The following is a 25,000-nucleotide window of genomic DNA, read 5'->3' on the forward strand; positions in this document are numbered from 1 at the left end:
TCTCTCTCGCTCTCTTTCTCTTTAATGTGATTAGCAGAGAAGATGTTTCCTGCTGCCGCGATCTGATCTGTCTTCATCAGGATGACCTCACACACACTCACACACAGACACACACACACACAGAGACACACACACACAGAGACACACACACCTACCTTGGAGTTAATTATGAATTTTTACTTTGTAGGTCAACACGAAGTCAGATTTCCCATTGGAGTAAATTAATGTTTGTCTTGTTGAGATGATTTATGTTTGATGATATTAATGATGTCTTTTCTTTCTTCTCTCTCTCTCTGTCCTTCCTCCCCTCCATCTCTCCTTTGTTCTCGGGTCAACCCTCCTCCTCCCCCTTCACACACACACACACACACACACACACACACACACACACTCTCTCTCTCTCTCTCTCTCTCTCTCTCTCTCTCTCTCTCTCTGTGTCTCCAGAGGGTTGAAGTGTGTGTTTTGTGTGTGCCTGGTCGTGTGCGTCCCTCTGGATGGGACATTGAGAGATGTGTGTGTCACAGCGTCAATGGACGGGTTTCAGGGCACCGTGCCCCCCCGCCCTCCGCCTCCTCCTCCTCCTCACTCTGTCCTTGCTGTCGTCCATGCCGCCGCTGGCTCAGGCTGCCATCAACATCCCCAAAGACTGTGAGTAATCCTAACCCTAAACCATACCCATACCTGTCTATCTCCCTCTTCACAAAGAAATGCAATGTGTTAAACAAAATCCTCAATGTCGACACATTTAACAATATCTGTGAAAGTGCAGCACTGCAATCAGTATGTATTCTAGTAGTAGCACATTGACTGCTGCTGTATGAAGATCCTCGTAGGGAGGAGGTCGGGGGGATGTTTGACTCATGTCCTGAAGAAGTTAAGGAGAAAACACAAGACTTTCACCCAGGAAACAGGTGTTCATGTCCTGGAGAAGTTAAGGAGAAAACACAAGACTTTCACCCAGGAAACAGGTGTTCATGTCCTGGAGAAGTTAAGGAGAAAACACAAGACTTTCACCCAGGAAACAGGTGTTCATGTCCTGGAGAAGTTAAGGAGAAAACACAAGACTTTCACCCAGGAAACAGGTGTTCATGTCCTGGAGAAGTTAAGGAGAAAACACAAGACTTTCACCCAGGAAACACATGTTCATGTCCTGGAGAACAATCTTTTTTCTTTATGAATTTGATTATGAAAAACAGTTTGGTGTGCTATCCAAATCTATTAATTCAAATCAGAACAGATCTGATCAGGTTACCTCAGGACACTTTACAGATAGAGAAGATCTAGACCCGCTAAATAATTTACAGAGAGTGTTCAAGTGTCGGCAAAGTCATCTTCATTCTGCGCTGAAATGAATGAAAACAGGAAGTACTTGTTAGTGATGCATCTTTTCTTCTTCTTGTCTAGTTCATCTGTCCATTTGCTCCGGTCTATGTTTGAAAACCTGAAATGTTGCACGTGGAGAAACGTAATATTTGAACAGATTTACCTAAGTGCAAACACAAACACATTTCCCCAGACAATCAGGTTTAGACAGAACTGTGGTCTTGGAGGTTAGGGTCAAAGGTCAGCAGGATCAGCTGGGACGTCCCAGAGGAGGAGTCGAGTTCAGATCAACCTTCAGATCGACCTTCAGATCTGAAGAGGCAGACAGAAGAGAGGGGGGAGGGAGAGAGAGAGAGGGAGGGAGGGAGAGAGGGAGAGGTAGGGAGGGAGAGAGGGAGAGGGAGGGATGGAGAGAGGGAGGGAGGTAGGGAAGTAGGGAGGGAGAGGGAGGGAGGGGAAGATGTAAATGGATCTGAGACGCCATCGTGTCTGAGTCAGGAAACAGAGAGAGGAAAGAGAATCCTTTAGATGATAGATTTTATTTCCAATACTGTCTATACTCACTTGTGTAGTTCATATATTTCATCCGACCGGCTTGTTTTCTCACTAACTGATGGCAGTAGAGTGGTACTTATTGGAGAAAAAAACATGTATCTATTACATTTGTATAGTTTGTGTTTCGCCGTTTCAATAATAACCACTTTAACAAGTTTCAAACCGTTTGGAGAGTTGCATTCTGGGACTCGCAGTGCTGACTTTGGACAAACTACATCAGTGTAAACGCACTGTGAACTCAGAATAAAGTACGAAGAACATAATGTAACGTGTTTAAGCTCCTTGATCACAGAATCAACCTCTGGATGTGATCACATGACCAAAGTATATGGATGAATGTACCTCAAAGTATATTAATGTACCTCAAAGTATATGCATGAATGTACCTCAAAGTATATGGATGAATGTACCTCAAAGTATATGGATGAATGTACCTCAAAGTATATGGATGTACCTCAAAGTATATGGATGAATGTACCTCTTGTGTGTTTTACATTTCTAACATGTGTGTGTGTGTGTGTGTGTGTGTGTGTTTTAACCTGTTTCCTCTCACTCTCTTTCCCTGCTTCTGATTGGACGAACAGACAAAGTGCGGAACAGTAAGTAACTCTCCTTGTTGTGTCATGTTCACCGGACCTTTTGACTGAATACAACAACATGGTTAAGGAGGCTAGGAGATCTTACTTTGCTAACCTTATTTCTTCCAGTAAACGTAACCCTAAAGTCCTTCTAGAAACCATCAACAACATTGTCAATCCTGCTCCTCCTGAAGTGCTGTGTGTGTTGTTAAATCAGGACTGCAGTGACTTTCTCTATTTCTTTGGAAATAAAATGAGTGATGTCGTTATCCTCTCTACTACTCCATATTCGTGGGGTTCGAGATATTCCAATCTTGAACTGTCTTGGTCCGATCTCGCTACAAGAACTCACTGATCTGGTCAGCAGTATGAAATCTTCTTTGAGCCCAGTAGATATTACACCAACTTCCTTGTTTAACAATGTTCTTGGGTCTGTGAGTAATTGGGTTCTCTCTATACTCAACAGCTCTCTGCAATCTGGTTGTGTCCCTTAGTATTTAAAACATGCATTTGTTCAGCAATTACTAAAGAAAACCAACCTGGATACATCAATGCCTGGACATTATAGGCCCATTTCCAAGATGCCTTTGATTTCCAAAATTTTAGAAAAAGTTGTTGCTAAACAGCTCACTGCTGTCTGGAATACACACAACATTTTAGACAAATTTCAATCTGGCTTCCGTCAGAAACACTCAACAAAAACCGCTATTCTTAGAGTGTCCAACGATTTATTAATGTCCTCTGATGTGGGTCAATGCTTGGTTTTTGTGCTGCTGGATCTAAGCACAACATTTTGCTTGAAAGACTGAAGCACTGGATTGGTATCTCAGGGAGCGCCATGGATTGGTCCACCTATTATCTTTCAGATAGAAGTTTTTCTGTGTCACTTGGTCCCTATTGTGCAGAAACTGCTGCCCTTTCCTGTGGGGTGCCTCAGGGTTCTGTGTTAGGTCCGATTTTATATATGATAGATATGCTTCCCCTGGGATATATAGTTAGCCAATTTGGAGATATCTGTTATCACTTCTATGCAGATGACATCCAGCTGTATGTCCTTTAACCCGGAAGAGACTGACAAAGTGTTGGAATAGCTCAAATGTTTGACTTCCATCGAGGATTGGCTGGCAAACAACTTCCTACAGCTCAGTGAAGATAAGACCGAAGTCCTTATTGTTGCTCTGGACACTACAGCTTCCAAGGTTACTCAGCTTTTGGTTTTTGTTTTTCTTCAGCTGTACAGTCCAAACTGAGAACACGTCCCTCAGGTCTTCTAACCAGGGACTAGACTTGTTTATATCTCGGACCTGCTCCATCTATACACTACTAACAGGTCCCTCAGGTCTTCTAACCAGGGACTAGACCTGTTTATATCTCTGACCTGCTCCATCTATACACTACTAACAGGTCTCTCAGGTCTTCTAACCAGGGACTAGACCTGTTTATATCTGAGACCTGCTCCATGTATACACTACTAACAGGTCCCTCAGGTCTTCTAACCAGGGACTAGAACTGTTTATATCTGAGACCTGCTCCATCCGTACACTACTAACAGGTCCCTCAGGTCTTCCAACCAGGGACTAGACCTGTTTATATCTCAGACCTGCTTCATCCGTACACTACTAACAGGTCTCTCAGGTCTTCTAACCAGGGACTAGACCTGTTTATATCTGAGACCTGCTCCATCCGTACACTACTAGAAGGTCCCTCAGGTCTTCTAACCAGGGACTAGACCTGTTTATATCTCAGACCTGCTCCATCTATACACTACTATCAGGTCCCTAGGTCTTCTAACCAGGGACTAGACCTGTTTATATCTCAGACCTGCTCCATCTATACACTACTATCATGTCTTCTAACCAGGGACTAGACCTGTTTATATCTGAGACCTTCTCCATCTATACACTACTATCAGGTCTTCTAACCAGGGACTAGACCTGTTTATATCTGAGACCTGCTCCATCTATACAATACTATCAGGTCCCTAGGTCTTCTAACCAGGTACTAGACCTGTTTATATCTGAGACCTGCTCCATCTATACACTACTATCAGGTCTTCTAACCAGGGACTAGACCTGTTTATATCTGAGACCTGCTCCATCTATACACTACTATCAGGTCTTCTAACCAGGGACTAGACCTGTTTATATCTCAGACCTGCTCCATCTATACACTACTATCATGTCTTCTAACCAGGGACTAGACCTGTTTATATCTGAGACCTTCTCCATCTATACACTACTATCAGGTCTTCTAACCAGGGACTAGACCTGTTTATATCTGAGACCTGCTCCATCTATACAATACTATCAGGTCCCTAGGTCTTCTAACCAGGTACTAGACCTGTTTATATCTGAGACCTGCTCCATCTATACACTACTATCAGGTCTTCTAACCAGGGACTAGACCTGTTTATATCTGAGACCTGCTCCATCTATACACTACTATCAGGTCTTCTAACCAGGGACTAGACCTGTTTATGTCTCAGACCTGCTCCATCTATACACTACTATCAGGTCTTCTAACCAGGGACTAGACCTGTTTATATCTGAGACCTGCTCCATTTATACACTACTATCAGGTCCCTAGGTCTTCTAACCAGGGACTAGACCTGTTTATATCTGAGACCTGCTCCATCTATACACTACTATCAGGTCCCTAGGTCTTCTAACCAGGGACTAGACCTGTTTATATCTCTGACCTGCTCCATCTATACACTACTATCAGGTCCCTAGGTCTTCTAACCAGGGACTAGACCTGTTTATATCTCAGACCTGCTCCATCTATACACTACTATCAGGTCCCTAGGTCTTCTAACCAGGGACTACTGGTGGTCCCACGCACTCACTTAAAACCAAAAGGTAACCGTTCCTTTGAAGCGGTGGCTCCGACGCGGTGGAACGCCCTTCCTACTGTCTTAAGTTCTGCAGTCTCTGTTGAAGCTTTTAAAAAGCAGCTGAAGACACATTCATTTAAATTCACTTCTGACTCATGTTTGTAACTTTGGGTTTTAGGTTTTAATATTTTAAATGATTTTCATTGGTCTTTCAATTATTTTTTCCTTGCTTATTTTCTGTTGGATCTTACTGTATTTTTACCAATGTGTATCATGTGAGTTGTGACTTTGTCTGTAAAAGGCTCCATATCAAATTAACTTATTATATTATGACGACGAACCAGTGTCTGACGGCAGAATCACAAATCTCCTGTTGTATCGCTGTCTGTCTACAAACAAATCACCAATATGTGTGTCTGTGTATGTCTGTGCGTGTGTCTGTGCGTGTGTCTGTGTGTGTGTGTGTGTGTCTGGGTGTGTGTCTGTGTGTGTGTGTGTGTGTGTGTGTGTGTGTGTGTGTGTGTGTGTTCAGTCTCGCAGCCTCCGGTCCTGACACAGAAGCCGGTATCACTCACTGCCTTTTCTACAGAAGACATCAACCTGCCCTGTGAGGCCTCCGGGAACCCCACGCCCACGTACGTACACCTGAGCGAGTCTTTCTGTGTTTCTGTGTTTTATGTTTCTGTGTTTTTGTTTGTCTGTCTCTGTTTCTGTGTTTCTGTGTGTGTTTCTGTTTGTGTGTTTCTGTGTATGTGTGTCTCGCCTTTCTGTTGGCATAGCGATAAATGTTCTTTTAATAAAATCATCTCTCTTGTTTCCTTCCCTCCCTGCCTCTTCTCTTCTGTCCTCTCTGACTTACTCCCTGACTTCCTCTTCTCTCTAATTTAAAAATTAAAAATTTAATCTACGTTGGCATCTTTGTCCTCTTTGTAACAGACGTATATGTTTGATCCTGCAGAGAATCCTCTCTCTCTCTGACTGTTAATGTGTCTTTGAATCCCTCTCTCCTCTGCTGTGTAGTTTCCGCTGGGTGAAGGACGGCGAGGCGTTTGGCTCGGAGCGTACAGGGTCCGGGACGCTGCGAGCCGAAGACGAGGTTCCTCTCAGCTCGTATGAAGGCTTGTACCGCTGCTACACCTCCAACAGCCTGGGCACCGCCGTGACGCAGAGCATCCAGGTCATCGTGGAGGGTGAGACACCACAGATGCATTCTGGGAGAGGAGAATAAAACTCTCTGTTGTCTGTATTTCTTTAAACCAATCCCAATGGTCTTGGGCAATGCTAAGCTCCAGACGCAGCGACAGCGGCTCTGCTAAATAGTCTCGGGGAAGGAACTCGTTCTGGTGGAACATTTGCACCCCGCAAAAGAAAACTCCTCATCCAATTTTAAATGAAGTTAACTGTTAACACGATCCAGTAACGTGAGCTATTTAAATGAGCTGATACATGGTTAAACCTCATTGGCTCTTACCAGTTTATCTCCGTGTGGACTTTGTCCACAGCAACCCCACCAATCAGTCGCAAAACCTCCCAGATAGAGAGGAAATTATCTAAACATATTCTTTATAAAACCTCCCAGTTAGAGAGGAAATTATCTAAACATATTCTTTATAAAACCTCCCAGTTAGAGAGGAAATGATATAACATATTCTTTATAAAACCTCCCAGTTAGAGAGGAAATGATATAACATATTCTTTATAAAACCTCCCAGTTAGAGAGGAAATTATCTAAACATATTCTTTATAAAACCTCCCAGTTAGAGAGGAAATGATATAACATATTCTTTATAAAACCTCCCAGTTAGAGAGGAAATTATCTAAACATATTCTTTATAAAACCTCCCAGTTAGAGAGGAAATGATCTAACATATTCTTTATAAAACCTCCCAGTTAGAGAGGAAATGATCTAAACATATTCTTTATAAAACCTCCCAGTTAGAGAGGAAATGATCTAACATATTCTTTATAAAACCTCCCAGTTAGAGAGGAAATGATCTAACATATTCTTTATAAAACCTCCCAGTTAGAGAGGAAATGATCTAACATATTCTTTATAAAACCTCCCAGTTAGAGAGGAAATGATCTAAACATATTCTTTATAAAACCTCCCAGTTAGAGAGGAAATGATCTAACATATTCTTTATAAATCTTTACAATCATTCCCTGAAAGAACCGAGCAGGCCTGCCTTGACCGTCCACATCTTCAGAACTTGATATCTTCAGCCTGTAGAGTTTTGAAAAGAGAACATCTTTATCTGGAAATGTTCTTCTGTTGATCCAGACTGCTACCGTCAGTAACTCAGTGAGGTTGAGTGAGGCCAGCTGTTCTGCTCTCTCATCTCTTGTTACCGTGGCAACCATTTCCTGGATACAGAGCTGTGACGTCTCTCAGTCGGTTGGCGGTGTTGGGAAGATGAACTCACTCTGGTTATTTTTGCACACCCTTACCCCATTATCTCTGTCATGCCCCATTGCATAGTTGCACAGATGTATATCTTCACCTGTCCTTGTATGCTCACCCGTTATTTCTTCCCACCTTTGTTGCCACACCATTTTTGCCAATCTACTGATCTACTTCGCTATCTAGTACACAATCTGTACTAACTGTATTTTGACTATATTGAATCTTTACTACAACATTTATACAGACTGTCTATTCCTGCATATTGTATTATTACTGATCTACATCACTACCTAGACCACCATTTGCACTAACTGTATTGTCTCTTCTCTACATTTAGCATTTATATTACTGCTTACTGTGTTTGTACTGATCTACATCACTTAATAGACCGCAACTTGCACTAACTGTATTTTGACTCTGCACTACACTTCAGCATTTATCCAGACTGTCTAGTCATATATATTGTGTTACAACTGATCTACTCCACTAACTAGACCACTAGACTATCTGTTTATCGACTTGTTACACCATCGACTCTTCACACCATCTCAGCATTGATATAAACTCTCTGTTCATGTATATTGCACATCCATCGACTTACTTACACCTCACTACGTGCCGGCATTTGTAATGCCCACTTAGGGCCCTATTTTAACGATCTGAAACACAAAGTATCAAACGTGAAACGCAAGTAGCTTTGTGGGCGGATCTCGGGTGTTGTTGCTACGATACCGGCGGGATAAATGAGTCTTGCGCCCAACGCAAATCTAAAATGGGTTGGTCTGAAGTAGCTAGGTGTGGTTTAGGTGTAACGTGCAATAAACCAATCAGAGCGTCATCTCACATTCCCTTTAAGAGCAGGTGCGCTTGTTCCATGGCGGATTGCTATTATGACGGCGGAATTGGATCTGGCGCACGCCAGCGGGAGCTGTCTGAGATGCGGAAAAGTAATAAATGCCGTCTTGGCCAAGTGGCGATGTTGCTGCTCCTCTCGGGCTCATTTCCTCAAGTCTGGAGAGGATTGCTGCAGCCATGGAGCGTGGGCCTCCAAACGCACCACCTGCTCCTGTTGTGCCCCTTCCTCCTCCCCCCACTCCATCTCCGTCCACCTGCTCCATCAGGAGCACATCGCGCATTGCCACTCTAATATTTCCTTATTTATGTCATCAACAAATCCATGATTCATAAAACACAAAAATATATAAAATAAAATACAACAAGCCACAAAGAATGCTGGGACTTTTTGAGGACTGTACTGTAAAGTGCCTGCTGATCTATCCAAACAAGCAAAGTGTATGCGCAATGTGCACATGCTACATTATGGCCAAGCATGCTCCCCTAAAATAGCATCTGAATAACGCGCTACTGACTTTAGACTAGACTAGACAGGTTTTTCCTGGTCTGTGGCAGAATTGTTTTCTGAAACTGCAAAATAGCACCAGGGAACCTTTGCGCCGGAACACGCCTCCTCTTTTCATTGAACTGCCCCGGGGAGCACAAATACATTCCCTAATTTACCGACGTGCGTCTGTGGAGGGAAAAGTCTGCTGTGCGTCCGGTGCAAAATAGGAACGATACATGCGTCGGTGTACAAAGGCAATTGCGCTGAGTGCAAGATAGGGCCCTAATTCTGCACTTTATGTAGCATTTTGTATTCTGTATTATTGTACTGTATTGAATGTGAAACTATTTGTCGCCGTTGCAAATGAGAACCTGTTCTCAACGGCCTACCTGGTTAAATAAAGGTTAAATGAAAAATGTATGAAAAATGTAAGATGTATATATATATATATATATATATATATATATATATATATATATATATATATATATATATATATCTTACATTTTTCTACAGCACATTAAACTTCAGATGACCTGTGCTGCACAAACAGGAACGAAAACACAAGAAGAACATCCCAACGACAACAACACGCTGCCGTTCACAAACAAAAATATAGACGTGACTCAGACTCAGAGATGGAGGGAGCAGTCTGATAACTAACAGCAGCTGGTTCCTCAGTTAAAGGCTTTTAGTTTGGAATCGTGATCGGGGACATACAGCAGAGATTAGTCCTCAGATTTAAGGCACTTCGGGCCAGAGTGCCGCTGAATAAGATCCGTAATTTGCCTGACCATTTTATGTCCCCTTTGCTTTTTTATTTTATTTTTTTTCTCCTTTTTTTAGCCAGGAAGGTCCCATTGAGAGACAAGACGGCAGCAGAAACACTTTTATATAAAAACAAGTTCACATCTTCGATTACATAACAAGTAAAAACAACCCAAGGGAAATAGTAAAAGCATGCAAAGCAAACACATTCCAACACATGCTTTCTTCAGGGAAGATTGTCAAAGACCTTTAAAGGTGTTCAAAGAAGGGAGTTTGCAGAGGTAAAGATGTTTTGCAGCTTGTTACATGACCGGGGTACCTTGGCTCCGCCCTCCTACGTACTTCTACAAGAGTCTGGTAGGACCAGGCTACTCTGGACCACAGTCTGGTAGGACCAGGCTATGCCCGGGTTGCATAGAGAGAAATGCAGAGAGAAAACTGTTCCACAAAGCTCTGAGCACACAACTGGGGAGGTTTTAAAGAATCCCATTGCAGATCTATAGTTGCTGGCATGAAAGGATGATACAAAAACATTGTGCATGTTTGCCGCTGGTACAGAGAGGATCATCCCTCCTTCACAGTTTCATTTTGATTTACTCACTAGAACTTAACAGGAACAATAGCAACATGGGTAAAATGTCCCCCGGAGTGAGAACTATCTCTGACTCTCGACAGGTGGACACGAAGACCCATCCAATGATTATCCAATAATGATGTAGAATAACATGTAGTGCGTTTCTGATTTCACTCCCCTCCCATTCTGAGTGATCCTAGCTTTGTGTGTGAGAGTTACACCCTCCTCTCTTCTGCAGTTATTAAGACATTTCCTCAGATCAATAGTGTTCAACAGCAGCTGTGGAGCAATAAATACTGCAGAGAATGAAACCAAACCGAGAGAGAGTAAAAAAACTGTAGTCAATGATGAGCTCTGACTCACTGCAGACTTACTGCGACATTTACTGAACAAAACTGTTGGAGAAAAAGCTGCAAATGCAGCAGAGATCATACTGTTGTGTTTAAAAAGAGCCGAGGGAAATCCTCAATGTCTGTCTTTACTGAATCAACAGAACAGATTCGGTTCCATGCTGCTGATGATTCATGTTGAAGCATATAACATTAACTGATAATCCTCTACATGTTAAAGTATATAAAGTTTTAATCTGCTGCATGTAGAAGTGTATAAAGTTAAAATCCTCTGCTTTGTGTTATTGTGTTCCAGCTCAGCCAGTTCTTCCTAAACAACAGAAAGTTCATAAGAGCGGTAAGGAGGGAGAGAGCATGATGCTGACCTGCAACCCTCCAGAGAGCTCCACCCCTCCAAGCATCCACTGGATGGACAAGTGTGAGTTGGCTTTTATTTCCACTTCCTGTCTTCTGGCCAGTTTGGCTCACATCTAAAGACAATCTGTCATAATATCTGAGTTTTTAGTCTCTGACTAGAAGATTTAACTACCAAGATTTCAAACTTAAAATAATATCAAACAGGTTTGATTTAGTCTGAGCATCCAGATGTGAAAACACTGACTGGGACTGAGTAAACGACAATGGAGATGACAATGGAGACGATGGAGACGACGGGAGCACCACTAGCGACTCAAGCAAGACTATCAGGACTTCATTCCTAGATTGGACATTAGTCTGAGAAGGAGGAATCGTTTGGAGAGTCGTTTGATGGAAGGTCTCTTCCATCCGAACAGCGTTGTAGGATTTTATTGCCTCCATCCTTTTTTGTTCATTGAGAGACCTGTTAGAGAGACTTGTTGGAGAGACTTGTTGGAGAGATGTGCATGGCTGTGCTGCATTGCAGAACATTTCCACTCAGACTAATGAATGCAGAGCTGTCAGCTAACGTGTCTGAGTGTTCCTGCCTGATGAAGTAATGACTTTTAGGATGTTTAAGAAATCTGATTCAACCCTCCAAACCCCTAATTGTAATTGTTTTACATAAATGTATTTTCTCAAACCTCCATTTTTTCCTAATTCATCTATCCTATATATATTTTTTGATATCGTTTTAAATGAGGGTCAAGTCTCAGTATAAAAAAGGTTGAATGTTTTTGAATGTTGTCGATGTTTAAGTCACCCTGCAGTGCAAGAGAAGAAGCTCTTCTTTTTTCTTTTTCTCTTTCCCTTCTGCCCACACTGCAGCTTTAACACTGATAAAGTTCCTGACGGATAAATTAAGTTAATTGAATTACCCTGAAGTCTCTGTGTCTTTGTCTCTGTGTTATCCTTTCTTTGTTTTAGTAACTGATTTGATGTCTTTCTGTGTATTTGTGTGTTTTCCTTAGGGATGGTGCATATCAAGCAGAGTGACAGAGTGATGGTCGGCCTCAACGGGAACCTTTACTTTTCTAATCTTCTGAAGACCGACAGCAGAGACGACTACATCTGCAACGCCCAGTACTTTGCAGCCAGAACTATCCTCCCTGATACCGCTGTCAGACTCACCGTGCTGCCCAGTGAGTAAACACACACACACACACACACACACACACACAGAGACACACACACACACAGACATATACACACACACACAGACATATACACACACACACACACACACAGACACACACACACACACACACACACACAGACACACGCACACACAGACATACACACACACACACACACAAAAACATTGTGTACATTTGCACAAATGCCATTTAAAAGCATCTTATCAGCACTTTCTGCCGTTATGTTAAAAATCTCTCAAACCAATGTCTAGTCCACGTTACGACCTATATGTACATTCATATAGTAGGGTTTGGTTAAGCAGTAGTTTATCATAAAAGCCAATATTGTAAGAGCTTGAGTTTGTGGTAGGTTTGGGTGTATATATAACAGCATGAAGTTGAACATTACAGTAATTGAAAATTAATGGTAAATTATTAACCATTAAATGAGAGAAGAGAAGTGCTCCCAACATTGAGCCCTGTGGCACACCGCTTTGTTAAACCGACAGATCAGATTTACTTCTGTGTAAGACAGCACATTTTTTTCTATTATGGAAGTATGAATTAAACCACAGAACTGCATTTTCTGACATTCCAATAGCATGTTAGCTTATCTAAAAGCAGATAGTGATAAGTATAAGAGAAGTAGAAGGTCAAAGACTAACCCTAAATCTAGGTGTTTATTCAACTGCTGTATTGTTTTTGAGGCCAGTGGTGGCGCCAGAGATTTTCTTTTGCTGGTGCTTTGGGGTTGCTGGACGTTTCAGTGAGGGTGCTCTGAAATTTTGAGTTTCCCTTGACACAAATAGGCTAACGTTACACTCGCGCAGATGCCCACCCACCTCCGCCGCGGTTTACTAAACGAGCGAACGAGAGAGATTGACTTAAAGTTGCTGATACAACAGCACAATAGAACTCTAAATAGCCCACCAAACATGTTTCAAATACCAGTCAACAAGCCGGGTTCAAACAATCATTACTGCAGCTCTCATACAGTGGCTCAGAAGAGTAATGCAACAGGCCATACACCACACACAGCCAAGCACACACATAAACACACATGCACATGTATCCTCACAGTTTTCACATTTGCATGTATGGTCAAAATACTGTAGTCATATCTTAATATATCTAAATAAGCCACGGAGGGCGAACACGTTTTCTGGACTAAAAATAAACCGATGTCCAGTGCGCTGTATACCTTTAGATTCGGTGATCCATTTATTAACATTTCTGTAAAACATATTAATGTAATGCTCTTCTACGAGACAGAGATAAGAGTAAAGTTCTTATATGGACCCCTATCAGCTGACTCACCCACTGTGGCCTGGCTGTGCGATCCCCTGGTCTATGTACCGCATGGTGACGTTAAGCATCCTCAGCAGTAGCCTAATAACGGCCGCGGTCAGCTCATCTTCCTCCGGCCGCTTTTCTTCGTCCCGGTTGGTGACCGGTTCACCATATCTCTCAGTCTCATTTACAGGTTTTGATAAAGTCTCCACACCTTGACGTTAAGGGAGTAAAAAACTATCCATTGCTAGCGTTAAACTCACTTCTCTAATCCTAAGGGCTCAAAATATTGAGCTCTTCTTCTTCTGTGTGAATACGTTACTGCGGAAGTAAGGTCAAAAGTTCAATGTGTGCTGCGGTGCTGCACCCTTTGGCCAAATACGATCACCTGTGTTTTTTTAGCCTAAAAATAATCGGTTTGTTTTATTAATGTATTTATTCATTTTCCAAATCTAAATTATACTATTTACACATTAGCGATTTTTAATTCATTTATAAATAAAACACAGCAATTTCTTGGGGGGGCTAAGGGGGTGCTATGGCAATCCTAGGGATAGCTAAAGCACACCCTAGCACCTCCCTGGCGCTGCCTCTGTTTGAGGCTGTATGTGGTGTAACGCATTAACTGACTGATGTTTCCATCTTATTGTCCACCCCAAGTATATTAATGAGGGTAACATATGTCCGTATAATGTTATAAAGGACATTTACTCGTTCAGATTGTGCTAAACTCTCTTTCTTTCTCTCTCTCTTTCTTTCTCTCTCTCTCTCTCTCTCTCCAGGTAATGATGTGGTTCACGGCAGGAAGCCTCACCTCTTCCATCCCGCGGGTTCCCACACCTCCCTGCTGGCCCTCAGAGGTCACAGCGTCATCCTTGAATGTATCCCCAAAGGCCTGTAAGGATGTCTGTGTGTTAGTCTGTCTGTCTGTCAGTTAGTGGGTACAGATGTGTCAGGAAGGAACTTGTTTTTGTGGAACATTTGCACCCCGCAAAAGAAAACGCCACATACAATATTGAATGAAGTTAACTGATGACACAATACAGTACCGTGAATGTACTTCCGTTGATTCAGACTAGGCAAGGGGCGGAGCCTGGGTAGAGTGCTCAGGAGGCAGAACATGAATCAGCAGATTACACCGCAGTCAGACGTCATAAATAACCAAGTCTCACGTTACTTAAATCTGTCTGAGGATTTCGGCGTCGGTGCTTACCAACAGAAGTTCCTGAATCTCGTCGTCTCTCCAAATAAACATTCCCACCTATAGCATCTTCGTGTAAATTCTTCTTCTTCTTCTTCTTCTTCTTCTTCTTCTTCTTCTTCTTCTTCTTCTTCTTCTCACCCTCAGATAAATATATCACTCTTACCTTCTGTCTTCTCTTCTGTCCCTCTCGTTCTCTGTGATCATCGGAAACAGTGACAAAAATGTCAAAAAACGTGACAAAAACCTTGAAAAAATTACCAAAATGTCAAAAAAAACGACAGAAAAAATTATCAAAATGTAAAGCAAAAACGACAATGACATCAAAGTTAACAAAACATTAAAATAAGTGACAAAAACCTTGTAAAAAACAAAAAAAAACGTCTGTGTTCTTCTATTCCCCTTGTTATCTTGTCTGTGTCTGCAGACCGACTCCGAAGGTGGAATGGACGAAGAAGGATGGCCGGCTGGAGGAAACCAGCAGCCAGGAGGACCACTACGGCCGCCGGCTCCGCTTCGACAACATCACAGAGGAAGATGATGGTGAATACGAGTGCAGAGCCTTTAACGACCACGGCTCCACGTCACACCGCTTCATGCTCAGTGTGGAAGGTACAAACATTTACTCTCAGCGTACAAACATTAAGTCTCAGCGTATGAACATTTACTCAGCGTACAAACATTTACTCTCAGCATACGAACATTTACTCTCAGCATACGAACATTAAGTCTCAGCGTACAAACATTTACTCTCAGCATACGAACATTTACTCTCAGCATACGAACATTTACTCTCAGCATACGAACATTTACTCTCAGCGTACGAACATTTACTCTCAGCATACGAACATTTACTCTCAGCATACGAACATTTACTCTCAGCATACGAACATTTACTCTCAGCATACGAACATTTACTCTCAGCATACGAACATTAAGTCTCAGCGTACAAACATTTACTCTCAGCATACAAACATTTACTCTCAGCATACGAACATTAAGTCTCAGCATACAAACATTTACTCTCAGCATACGAACATTTACTCTCAGCATACGAACATTTACTCTCAGCATACGAACATTTACTCTCAGCGCATTTAACATTTACTCTCAGCATATGAACATTAAGTCTCAGCGCATTTAACATTTACTCTCAGCGCATTTAACATTTACTCTCAGCATACGAACATTTACTCTCAGCATACGAACATTTACTCTCAGCATACGAACATTTACTCTCAGCATACGAACATTTACTCTCAGCATACGAACATTAAGTCTCAGCGTACAAACATTTACTCTCAGCATACAAACATTTACTCTCAGCATACGAACATTAAGTCTCAGCATACAAACATTTACTCTCAGCATACGAACATTTACTCTCAGCATACGAACATTTACTCTCAGCATACGAACATTTACTCTCAGCGTACGAACATTTACTCTCAGCATATGAACATTAAGTCTCAGCGTACGAACATTTACTCTCAGCATACGAACACTCTCAGCATACGAACATTTACTCTCAGCATACGAACATTAAGTCTCAGCGTACGAACATTTACTCTCAGCATACGAACATTTAATCTCAGCATACGAACATTAAGTCTCAGTGTACGAACATTAAGTCTCAGCGTACGAACATTTACTCTTAGCATACGAACATTACGTCTCAGCGTACGAACATTAAGTCTCAGCGTACGAACATTATGTCTCAGCGTACGAACAATAAGTCTCAGCATACGAACATTAAGTCTCAGCGTACAAACATTAAGTCTCAGCGTACTCAGCGTACGAACATTAAGTCTCAGCGTACGAACATTAAGTCTCAGCGTACAAACATTAATTCTCAGCGTACAAACATTAAGTCTCAATGTGGAAGGTACAAACACACAGACAGTCACTGCCACAGTGGTTTTAATCCAGTCTGTCTCTGACAGCAGAGAACAGGGAGATGGAAAAACTTCACTTTAAGCCATTTACCAATCAAATCGTATGTTGATGGTGATCAATAGGTTTTTCAAAAGAAAGAAAGAAAGAAAGTGAGAATTAAAGTCTCTGTGTATTGTGTTTCAGCCTCTCCGTACTGGGTGAAGCAGCCAGAGAACCTGCTCTACTCTCCAGGAGAAACTGTTCGACTCGACTGTCAGGCTGATGGCATCCCGACCCCATCTATCACCTGGAGCATCAATGGCCAGCCAGTCACAGGTACAAACACTTAAATGTGTCTTCTTAACAAGTTCAAGAAAAATGCTTGTGCATTTCCTGTATTTTACCTTGATGAGGAAAATAAATTGTCTGGTAAAAAGCCTTTGGCAGGTGGATTTTAAAATCCACTAGGGTCAAAAAAGGCCCAAAAAGTTAAATTCAGGCCCTGCTCCTTGATAACTGAAGTAGTCAACATATTCATCTCCATTTTGAAAGCTGCATGAGCACAGAGAGATTTCAGGGAAGAGCCGCGGTCGTTTCCCGGCTACAGGAAGTCTGACTGATTTGTCCACTGAAACAGAAAGCCTCTTTAGACCAGATGAATAAATCAGGATAAAGTGCAGAGATGGACTCGCCAAAGTTACTGAATGACTCCCAGAGAGAGAGAGGAGGTAGAGCAGTTGGTGGTTCAATCCCAGGATCCTCCGTCCACGTGATAAAGGGTTCCTGAACAAGACACTGGAGTTGCTCCCCGGATGCTGTTAGCTGTCCACTGCTCCTAAAACTAGGAGGGGTCAAATGCAGAAATATAATTTTCCTACAACTTTCTGTGTGTCTGTGACAAGTAAGAATAACGTTTTTGTGTTTTTTGTTCAAAGTAAGTGAGGGAGAAAGAAACTTGGGGAAGGTAGGAAGGAAGGATGGGAGGACAAAGGTGAAGGAAGGTAGAATGAAAGGAATGAACGAACCAGCAAAGGAAGTGAGGTAGCGAGAAAAAAAGGAATGAAGGGATTGAAGGAAATCCAAGGTGGATGGAAAAATGAAGAAAGAATGGAGGCAGGGAACGTCCTTCCATCCCTCCCTTTCTTTCTTCATTTCTTTCTAGACAAGGACGGAGGAAGGGAAATGAAATGAAGAGAGAAATAAAAATGAAGAAAGAGAGTTGGCATGGAGGGAGGAAGATAGGAGGGAGGATCAAAGGAAGGGAAATTAAATTAAGAGAGAAAGAAAGGGATAAATGAGTGGAAGGAAATCGGAGGATGGACAGAAATGCAGAAAGAAAAGAAGGCATGTTGGGAGAAAGAGAGGAACAAAGGAAGGGAAATGAAAGAGAAACAAACAGAAAGAAAGAAGAAAGTCTTGTAGCAGCTGTTGAAAAGAGTTGAGTAACAGCTGCTGCCTGTTTTTTCAATTTTCAATTCAATTTTATTTATAGTATCAAATCATAACGAGAGCTATCTCAAGACACTTAAAAGATAGAGTAGGTCTAGACCACACTCTATGATTTACAAAGCCCCAACAATTCCAACAATTCCAGTAATTCCCTCAAGAGCAAGCAGTGCAACAATGGCGAGGAAAAACTCCCTCTTGGGAAGAAACCTCAGACAGACCCAGGCTCTTGGTAGGCGGTGTCTGACGGGCCGGTTGGGGATATGACGAACAGTGGTGATAATAGTCAAATTAATAATGGAATAATGGACTTCAAATGGTAGTCGTAGTAGTGGATGGACGTTTAGTTTATTTATTTAAAGAAACAGGGACGGCAGCTGTGGCTCAGTGGTTGAGCGGTTGCCTGCCAATCGGAATGTTGGGGGTTCGATCCTTGGCCCTGCAGTCCCATGTCGAAGTGTCCTTGGACACTGAACCCCGAGTTGCCCCTGATGCTGCGCATCGGAGTGTAAATGTGTGTGACTGATTATCTGATGAGGAGGTGGCACCTTGTACGGCAGCCTCGGCCACAGTGTATGAATGTGTGTGAATGGTGAATGGTTCCTGTACTATGTTAAGTCTCCTTATGACCTGTCTCTCTTAGTTACGCTGTTATAGTTCTAGACTGCCGGGGGACTTCCTTCCTTCCTTTGACACACTGAGCTGCTCTCTCCTCTCCCTTTCTATTACTTTTACTATTACTATTTGTGTGTATCCAGTCCCAGAAATGCTTGTTACTAATCCTAGCTTCTGGGAGTTTACCCCGGAGTCCTTATGTTTTTTCCCCAGCGTATTTCCTTGGAGAACGTTGGCACCAAGATCCTGGTTCCAGCTGTCGCCGTGGTCCTGCTGCACTCCCTGCCGAGCTCAGCGGTGCCCTGCAATGTCATGCTGCTTCCTGCTGAACCCTGCAGCTCCCCGCTACATCCAGTCACTGTTCCATTATTAATGTGACTATTATTGCCACTGTTCATCACACCCCCAACCGGCCCGTCAGACACCGCCTACCAAGAGTCTGGGTCTGTCCGAGGTTTCTTCCCAAGAGGGAGTTTTTCCTCGCCACTGTCGCACTGCTTGCTCTTGAGGGAATTACTGTAATTGTTGGAATTGTTGGGGCTTTGTAAATTATAGAGTGTGGTCTAGACCTACTCTATCTGTAAAGTGTCTCGAGATAACTCTTGTTATGATTTGATACTATAAATAAAATTGAATTGAATTGAATTGAATTAAAGTTGAGACTAGAAAAGCACTCTATAAGAACAGACCATTTACAATAAACATTAATGTTAATGTTTATGCATAGTTTATGCATAGTACCAGGTATTTTCACCTGTACGTAGCAGGAAGCAGCAGGGTTCAGCAGGGTTCAGCAGGAAGCAGCAGAGTACAGCAGGAAGCAGCATGGTTCAGCAGGAAGCAGCATGGTTCAGCAAGAAGCAGCAGAGTTCAGCAGGAAGCAGCATGGTTCAGCAGGAAGCAGCATGACATTGCAGGGCACTGCTGAGCTCAGCAGGGAGTGCAGCAGGACCACGGCGACAGCTGGAACCAGGATCTTGGTGCCAACGTTCTCCAAGGAAATACGCTGGGTGAAAAAACCTAATGACTCCGGGGAGTAAACTCCCCAGAAGCTAGGATTAGTAACAAGCATTTCTGGGACGGGATGTACACAAATGGTAATAGAAAGGAAAAGGAGAGAGCAGCTCAGTGTGTCAAAGGAAGAAAGGAAGTCCCCCGGCAGTCTAGAACTATAACAGCATAACTAAGAGAGACAGGTCATAAGGAGAGGTAGCCTGTTCGGGCTTTGAACTCTCCCCTGCCGGATTGGGCTGTGCTGGCCTGCCTCCCTCTACTTTGTTATGTATTATTAATCTAACAATTACGAAGAGAAGCAGGTGGGCCAGTTAGGTGGACACTGCAACTCCTCACTCCCTAACTAATCTAAGCTAATACAGGAGAAATATGATCTCTTCTCTTAGTTCTTGTGAGAACACGCGCTGCAGCATTCTGGATCAGCTGGAGAGTCTTAAGGGACTTATTTGAGCAACCTGACAGTAGGAAATTACAATAGTCCAGCCTGGAAATAACAAATGCATGGACTAGTTTTTCAGCATCGTTTTGAGACAAGATATTCCTAATTTTGGCAATGTTACGAAGATGAAAAAAGACTGTTCTTGAGGTTTGTTTTAGATTGGCATTAAAGGATATATCCTGGTCAAAAATAACTCCTAAATTTCTGACAGTAGTGCTGGAGGCCAGGGCAATACCATCCAGAGTAGCTATATCTTTAGATAATGAGGTTCGGAGGTGTTTAGGGCCCAGCACAATAACTTCAGTTTTGTTAGAGTTTAACATCAGAAAATTATAGGTCATCCATGATTTTATATCTTTAATGCACGCTTGAAGTTTAGTTAGCTGACTAGTTTTGTCTGGTTTGATTGACAAGTATAATTGGGTGTCATCCGCATAACAGTGAAAGTTAATTGAGTGTTTCCTAATAATATTACCAAGAGGAAGCATATATAAGGAGAATAGAATTGGTCCAAGCACTGAGCCTTGTGGAACGCCATGGCTTTAAATTTAAATTGAGATTGATCAGAGAAATAGGACTTAAACCAGCTTGGAGCAATTCCTTTAATGCCAACTCTATGCAACAGGATGGTATGGTCAATAGTGTCAAATGCAGCACTAAGATCTAGTAAAACAAGAATGGAGACAAGTCATTTGTCTGCAGCAGTTAAAAGGTCGTTAGTAATTTTCACCAGTGCCGTCTCTGTGCTATGATGCTTTCTAAATCCTGATTGAAAATCATCAAATAAACTATTGCTATGTAGAAAATCACATAACTGATTAGGAACCACCTTCTCTGGATGACGTACGGCTGTACATTTCATCACTGGTCAGGTTTGGCAGGGGTCCAGAGAAAACTATTGAGTCCGACATTCTCTTTGCGTATGCACAAAGTGACTCAACATTCATTGTAGTGATCTCCGATTTACGACCATTACCCCCTATGTGAAGTATGATCTTACTGTATTTACGGTTCTTTTTAGCCATCAGCTTTAGATGGGTTTGTATATCGCCCACTCTGGCCCCGGGGACACATATGTCTGTAGCCGCCAGGGCCGCCGGCTTCACATATCGCAGTATAGAGCTCCCAATAACCAGAATTGGCTTCTCAGCGGGTGTATGACTGAGTAGGGAGAAACTGTTGGAGAGGCGAAGACTCTCCGGTTTAGGGCGACCATCATCATGTGCACTCCCTGGTCTAGATCTAACGCTACGCTTCCCTCTAACGCTATGCTACGCTTCTCTCTAACGCTACGCTACGCTTCTCTCTAACGCTACGCTTCCCTCTAACGCTACGCTTCCCTCTAACGCTACGCTTCCCTCGGACAGTCACCCACTCACCCGGCTGCTTGGGGTCTGCTGGGGGACAGCTAGCAGAAGCTACATTATGTTGGCCCGCATTAGCTACATGGCGCTGGCTAGCTACGGAAGCATACTATTCTGATTCCATGGTGCGGAGCCATGCCTCAAACTCACTAAGCCTTGCCTCCAGAGCAGCAAATATACTACATTTATTACATGTCGTTATCACTAAAGGACGCAGAGGAATAGCTCAACATTTGACACACAGAGCAAGAAAGAGCAGGAGAAGGAGAGGAATTAGCCATTGCTAATGGCTAAGCTAAAGTAGCTATAAGCGTTTTAACAATTGTAAATTCAGCGAGTCAGTCGCTGTAAGTGAAGCTAAGTATAAGTGCTTGAGTAGAACAATTGTAATTCAAATGCAATCCAGGCAAATAATTTAAACAATAAAGCAGAGTTGAGTAAGTTTGTTTGTAATACGGGAACACCGGGAACACCGGGAACACCGGGAACACCGGGAACACCGGGAGTGACACAATACGCTCACCTTACACGTCAGCACGTCCAAAGACAGGTTTCTCCCGTGATTCTCCACGATGTCTGAGTTCTAATCTCTGGTCTCTCTCTCTCTCTCTCTCTCTCTCTCTCTCTCTCGCTCTCGCTCTCTCTCTCTCCGTGATGTCTGAGTTCTAACCTCTGGTCTCTCTCTCTCTCTCTCCGTGATGTCTCAGTTCTAACTTCTGGTTTTCTCTCTCTCTCCGTGATGTCTCAGTTCTAACCTCTGGTTTCTCTCTCTCTCTCCGTGATGTCTCAGTTCTAACTTCTGGTTTCTCTCTCTCTCTCCGTGATGTCTCAGTTCTAACCTCTGGTTTCTCTCTCTCTCTCCGTGATGTCTGAGTTCTATCCTCTGGTCTGGTCTCTCTCTCTCTCTCCGTGATGTCTCAGTTCTAACCTCTGGTTTCTCTCTCTCTCTCCGTGATGTCTCAGTTCTAACCTCTGGTCTGGTCTCTCTCTCTCCGTGATGTCTCAGTTCTAACCTGTGGTCTGGTCTCTCTCTCTCTCCGTGATGTCTGAGTTCTAACCTCTGGTCTCTCTCTCTCTCTCCGTGATGTCTCAGTTTTAACCTCTGGTCTCTCTCTCTCTCCGTGATGTCTCAGTTTTAACCTCTGGTCTCTCTCTCTCTCCGTGATGTCTCAGTTTTAACCTCTGGTCTCTCTCTCTCTCCGTGATGTCTCAGTTCTAACCTCTGGTTTCTCTCTCTCTCTCCGTGATGTCTCAGTTCTAACCTCTGGTCTGGTCTCTCTCTCTCTCCGTGATGTCTCAGTTCTAACCTGTGGTCTGGTCTCTCTCTCTCTCTCCGTGATGTCTGAGTTCTAACCTCTGGTCTCTCTCTCTCTCTCCGTGATGTCTCAGTTTTAACCTCTGGTCTCTCTCTCTCTCCGTGATGTCTCAGTTTTAACCTCTGGTCTCTCTCTCTCTCCGTGATGTCTCAGTTCTAACCTCTGGTCTGGTCTCTGTGCAGAGGTGGACGATGATCCCCGCCGCAGCGTGTCTGGCGGTGTGTTGATCCTGAGAGACGTAGAATTTGCCGACACGGCGGTGTATCAGTGCGAGGCCGCCAACAAACACGGCTCCATCCTACTCAACACCCACCTCTACGTCGTGGGTGAGTACAGGCTGATACACAGACAGAAACACACACACACACAAACACACACACACAGACACACACACACACACACACACACACACACACACACACACACACACACACACACACACACAGACACAGACACAGACACAGACACAGACACACACACAGAGACACACACGGTCCTACCTGGACACCTACCCCCACCTCTACGTTGTGGGTGAGAACAGGCTGACACACAGACAGAAACACACACACACACAAACACACACACAAACACACACACACACACACACACACACACACACACACACACACACACACAGACACAGACACAGACACAGATACAGACACAGACACACACACAGAGACACACACACAGTCCTACCTGGACACGTACCCCCACCTCTACGTTGTGGGTGAGTACAGGCTGCAGCGCTCTCTCTCCGTCCGTCTCAGGACACGCCCACACACCTCAGCTTTAGCCACGACACAAACCTGCAGAGCCACGGTTAACACCCGCCAGCCGTATAATTATACTAATAATCTTCATACATAGAGCACTTTTCAACTGTTATTTTACCGATGCCCAGCAGGACAGAGGATGTCTGTCCTCGGCCTACAACTTATTTCTGTTTGCAATAGAAATATAATCACAAAGAGTGTGTGTTAGTTCGCAGCCGTTGGCTCAGAGCACTGCACTAATCATATTTTTCAATAAAAGTTCTGAAGTTGTGACAGACATTTCTTCTGAAAAATTCTAACAAATAATAACAGTAAAGCAAGTAAATTGATTATGCATGTGGAATAAATGCACTTTGGATTGTGTTGTTATTAACCATGCTGACGTCTTTGCCTCGTTGCTTATAACTGTTTTCAATTACAGTTTTTTACAATCACTTTGCTACCAATTTCAGAACCTTGATGTCATTTTTCAAAACTCTAGACACAAAACTCAAAACTGTCATCACTTGTAACACAGGCTGTCCAATGCTCAAAACATTGCATTGTGCATTGATATCTTTAAATAAAGATTGCGATTGCACAATCATAGGTTAAAAAAACTAATTTATGGTGAAATACCTTTGAAACTTTACTTTAGATCACCCACACACAAGCTACACAATCATTTAATATTGTAGTACAAAATAGGTGATACATGTTTCATTGTGGTACTACATATAAATACATCCCTGTAAAAGTACTGCAGTAGTAGAGAGAATACTACAGACCAATGTGGTACTAATAGTAGTAACCAGTAGGATATATAGTCAAAAGTTTTAGAACACCCCAATTTTTCTAGTTTTTTATTGAAATTTTAGCAGTTCAAGTCCAATGAATAGCTTGAAATGGTACAAAGATAATTGGTGAACTGCCTGAGGTTAAAAAAAATCAGAAGGCACTTAGAAACTGGGGGAGACTCTGACAGGAAGAGGTCTCGCAGACCCAAAGCCACAACAGAATCAGACAAGTTTCTGAGAGTCAACAGCTTGTGTGATAGGAGGCTCACAGGACAACAGCTTCAAGCTCAGCTTAATAGTGGTCGTAATAAGAAGTCTCAGTTTCAACTGGAAAGAGAAGACTTGGAGCTGCAGGTTTGATAGGTCCAGTTGCAGCAAGAAAGCCATTGCTAAGACGTCAGAATAAGAAAAAGAGGCTTGCCTGGGTCAAGAAACCTCATCAATGGACTACTGAAGACTGACGAAGGTGCTATGGACTGATGAATCAAAATTTGAAATCTTCAGTTCATCACGCAAGATTTTTGTACGCCGTGGAGTAGGTGAAAGGATGGTTCCTCAGTGTGTGACCTTAACTGTCAAACATGGAGGAGGAAGCGTGATGGTCTGGGGCTGTTTTGCTGGATCCAGGG

At 42.9% G+C, this 25,000-nt stretch overlaps 1 protein-coding gene across 2 annotated transcripts in view; it reads left to right on the forward strand.

Annotated features, from left to right (window-relative positions):
* Positions 1–25,000, forward strand: part of LOC114558763 (neural cell adhesion molecule L1.1) — an 87,470-nt gene that overhangs the window by 18,396 nt on the left and 44,074 nt on the right. For both annotated transcript variants that reach the window (XM_028582984.1, XM_028582985.1), the window contains exons 2-10: positions 445–648; positions 5,822–5,924; positions 6,310–6,479; positions 11,023–11,145; positions 12,095–12,265; positions 14,332–14,446; positions 15,178–15,362; positions 16,830–16,961; positions 23,002–23,145. In XM_028582984.1, the coding sequence (XP_028438785.1) occupies positions 510–648; positions 5,822–5,924; positions 6,310–6,479; positions 11,023–11,145; positions 12,095–12,265; positions 14,332–14,446; positions 15,178–15,362; positions 16,830–16,961; positions 23,002–23,145 (1,282 nt within the window). In that variant the 5' untranslated portion in view covers positions 445–509. The remainder of the gene's footprint in view (positions 1–444; positions 649–5,821; positions 5,925–6,309; positions 6,480–11,022; positions 11,146–12,094; positions 12,266–14,331; positions 14,447–15,177; positions 15,363–16,829; positions 16,962–23,001; positions 23,146–25,000) is intronic.

This window comes from Perca flavescens, chromosome 7 (assembly GCF_004354835.1).
Source record: "Perca flavescens isolate YP-PL-M2 chromosome 7, PFLA_1.0, whole genome shotgun sequence".
NCBI lineage: Eukaryota > Metazoa > Chordata > Actinopteri > Perciformes > Percidae > Perca > Perca flavescens.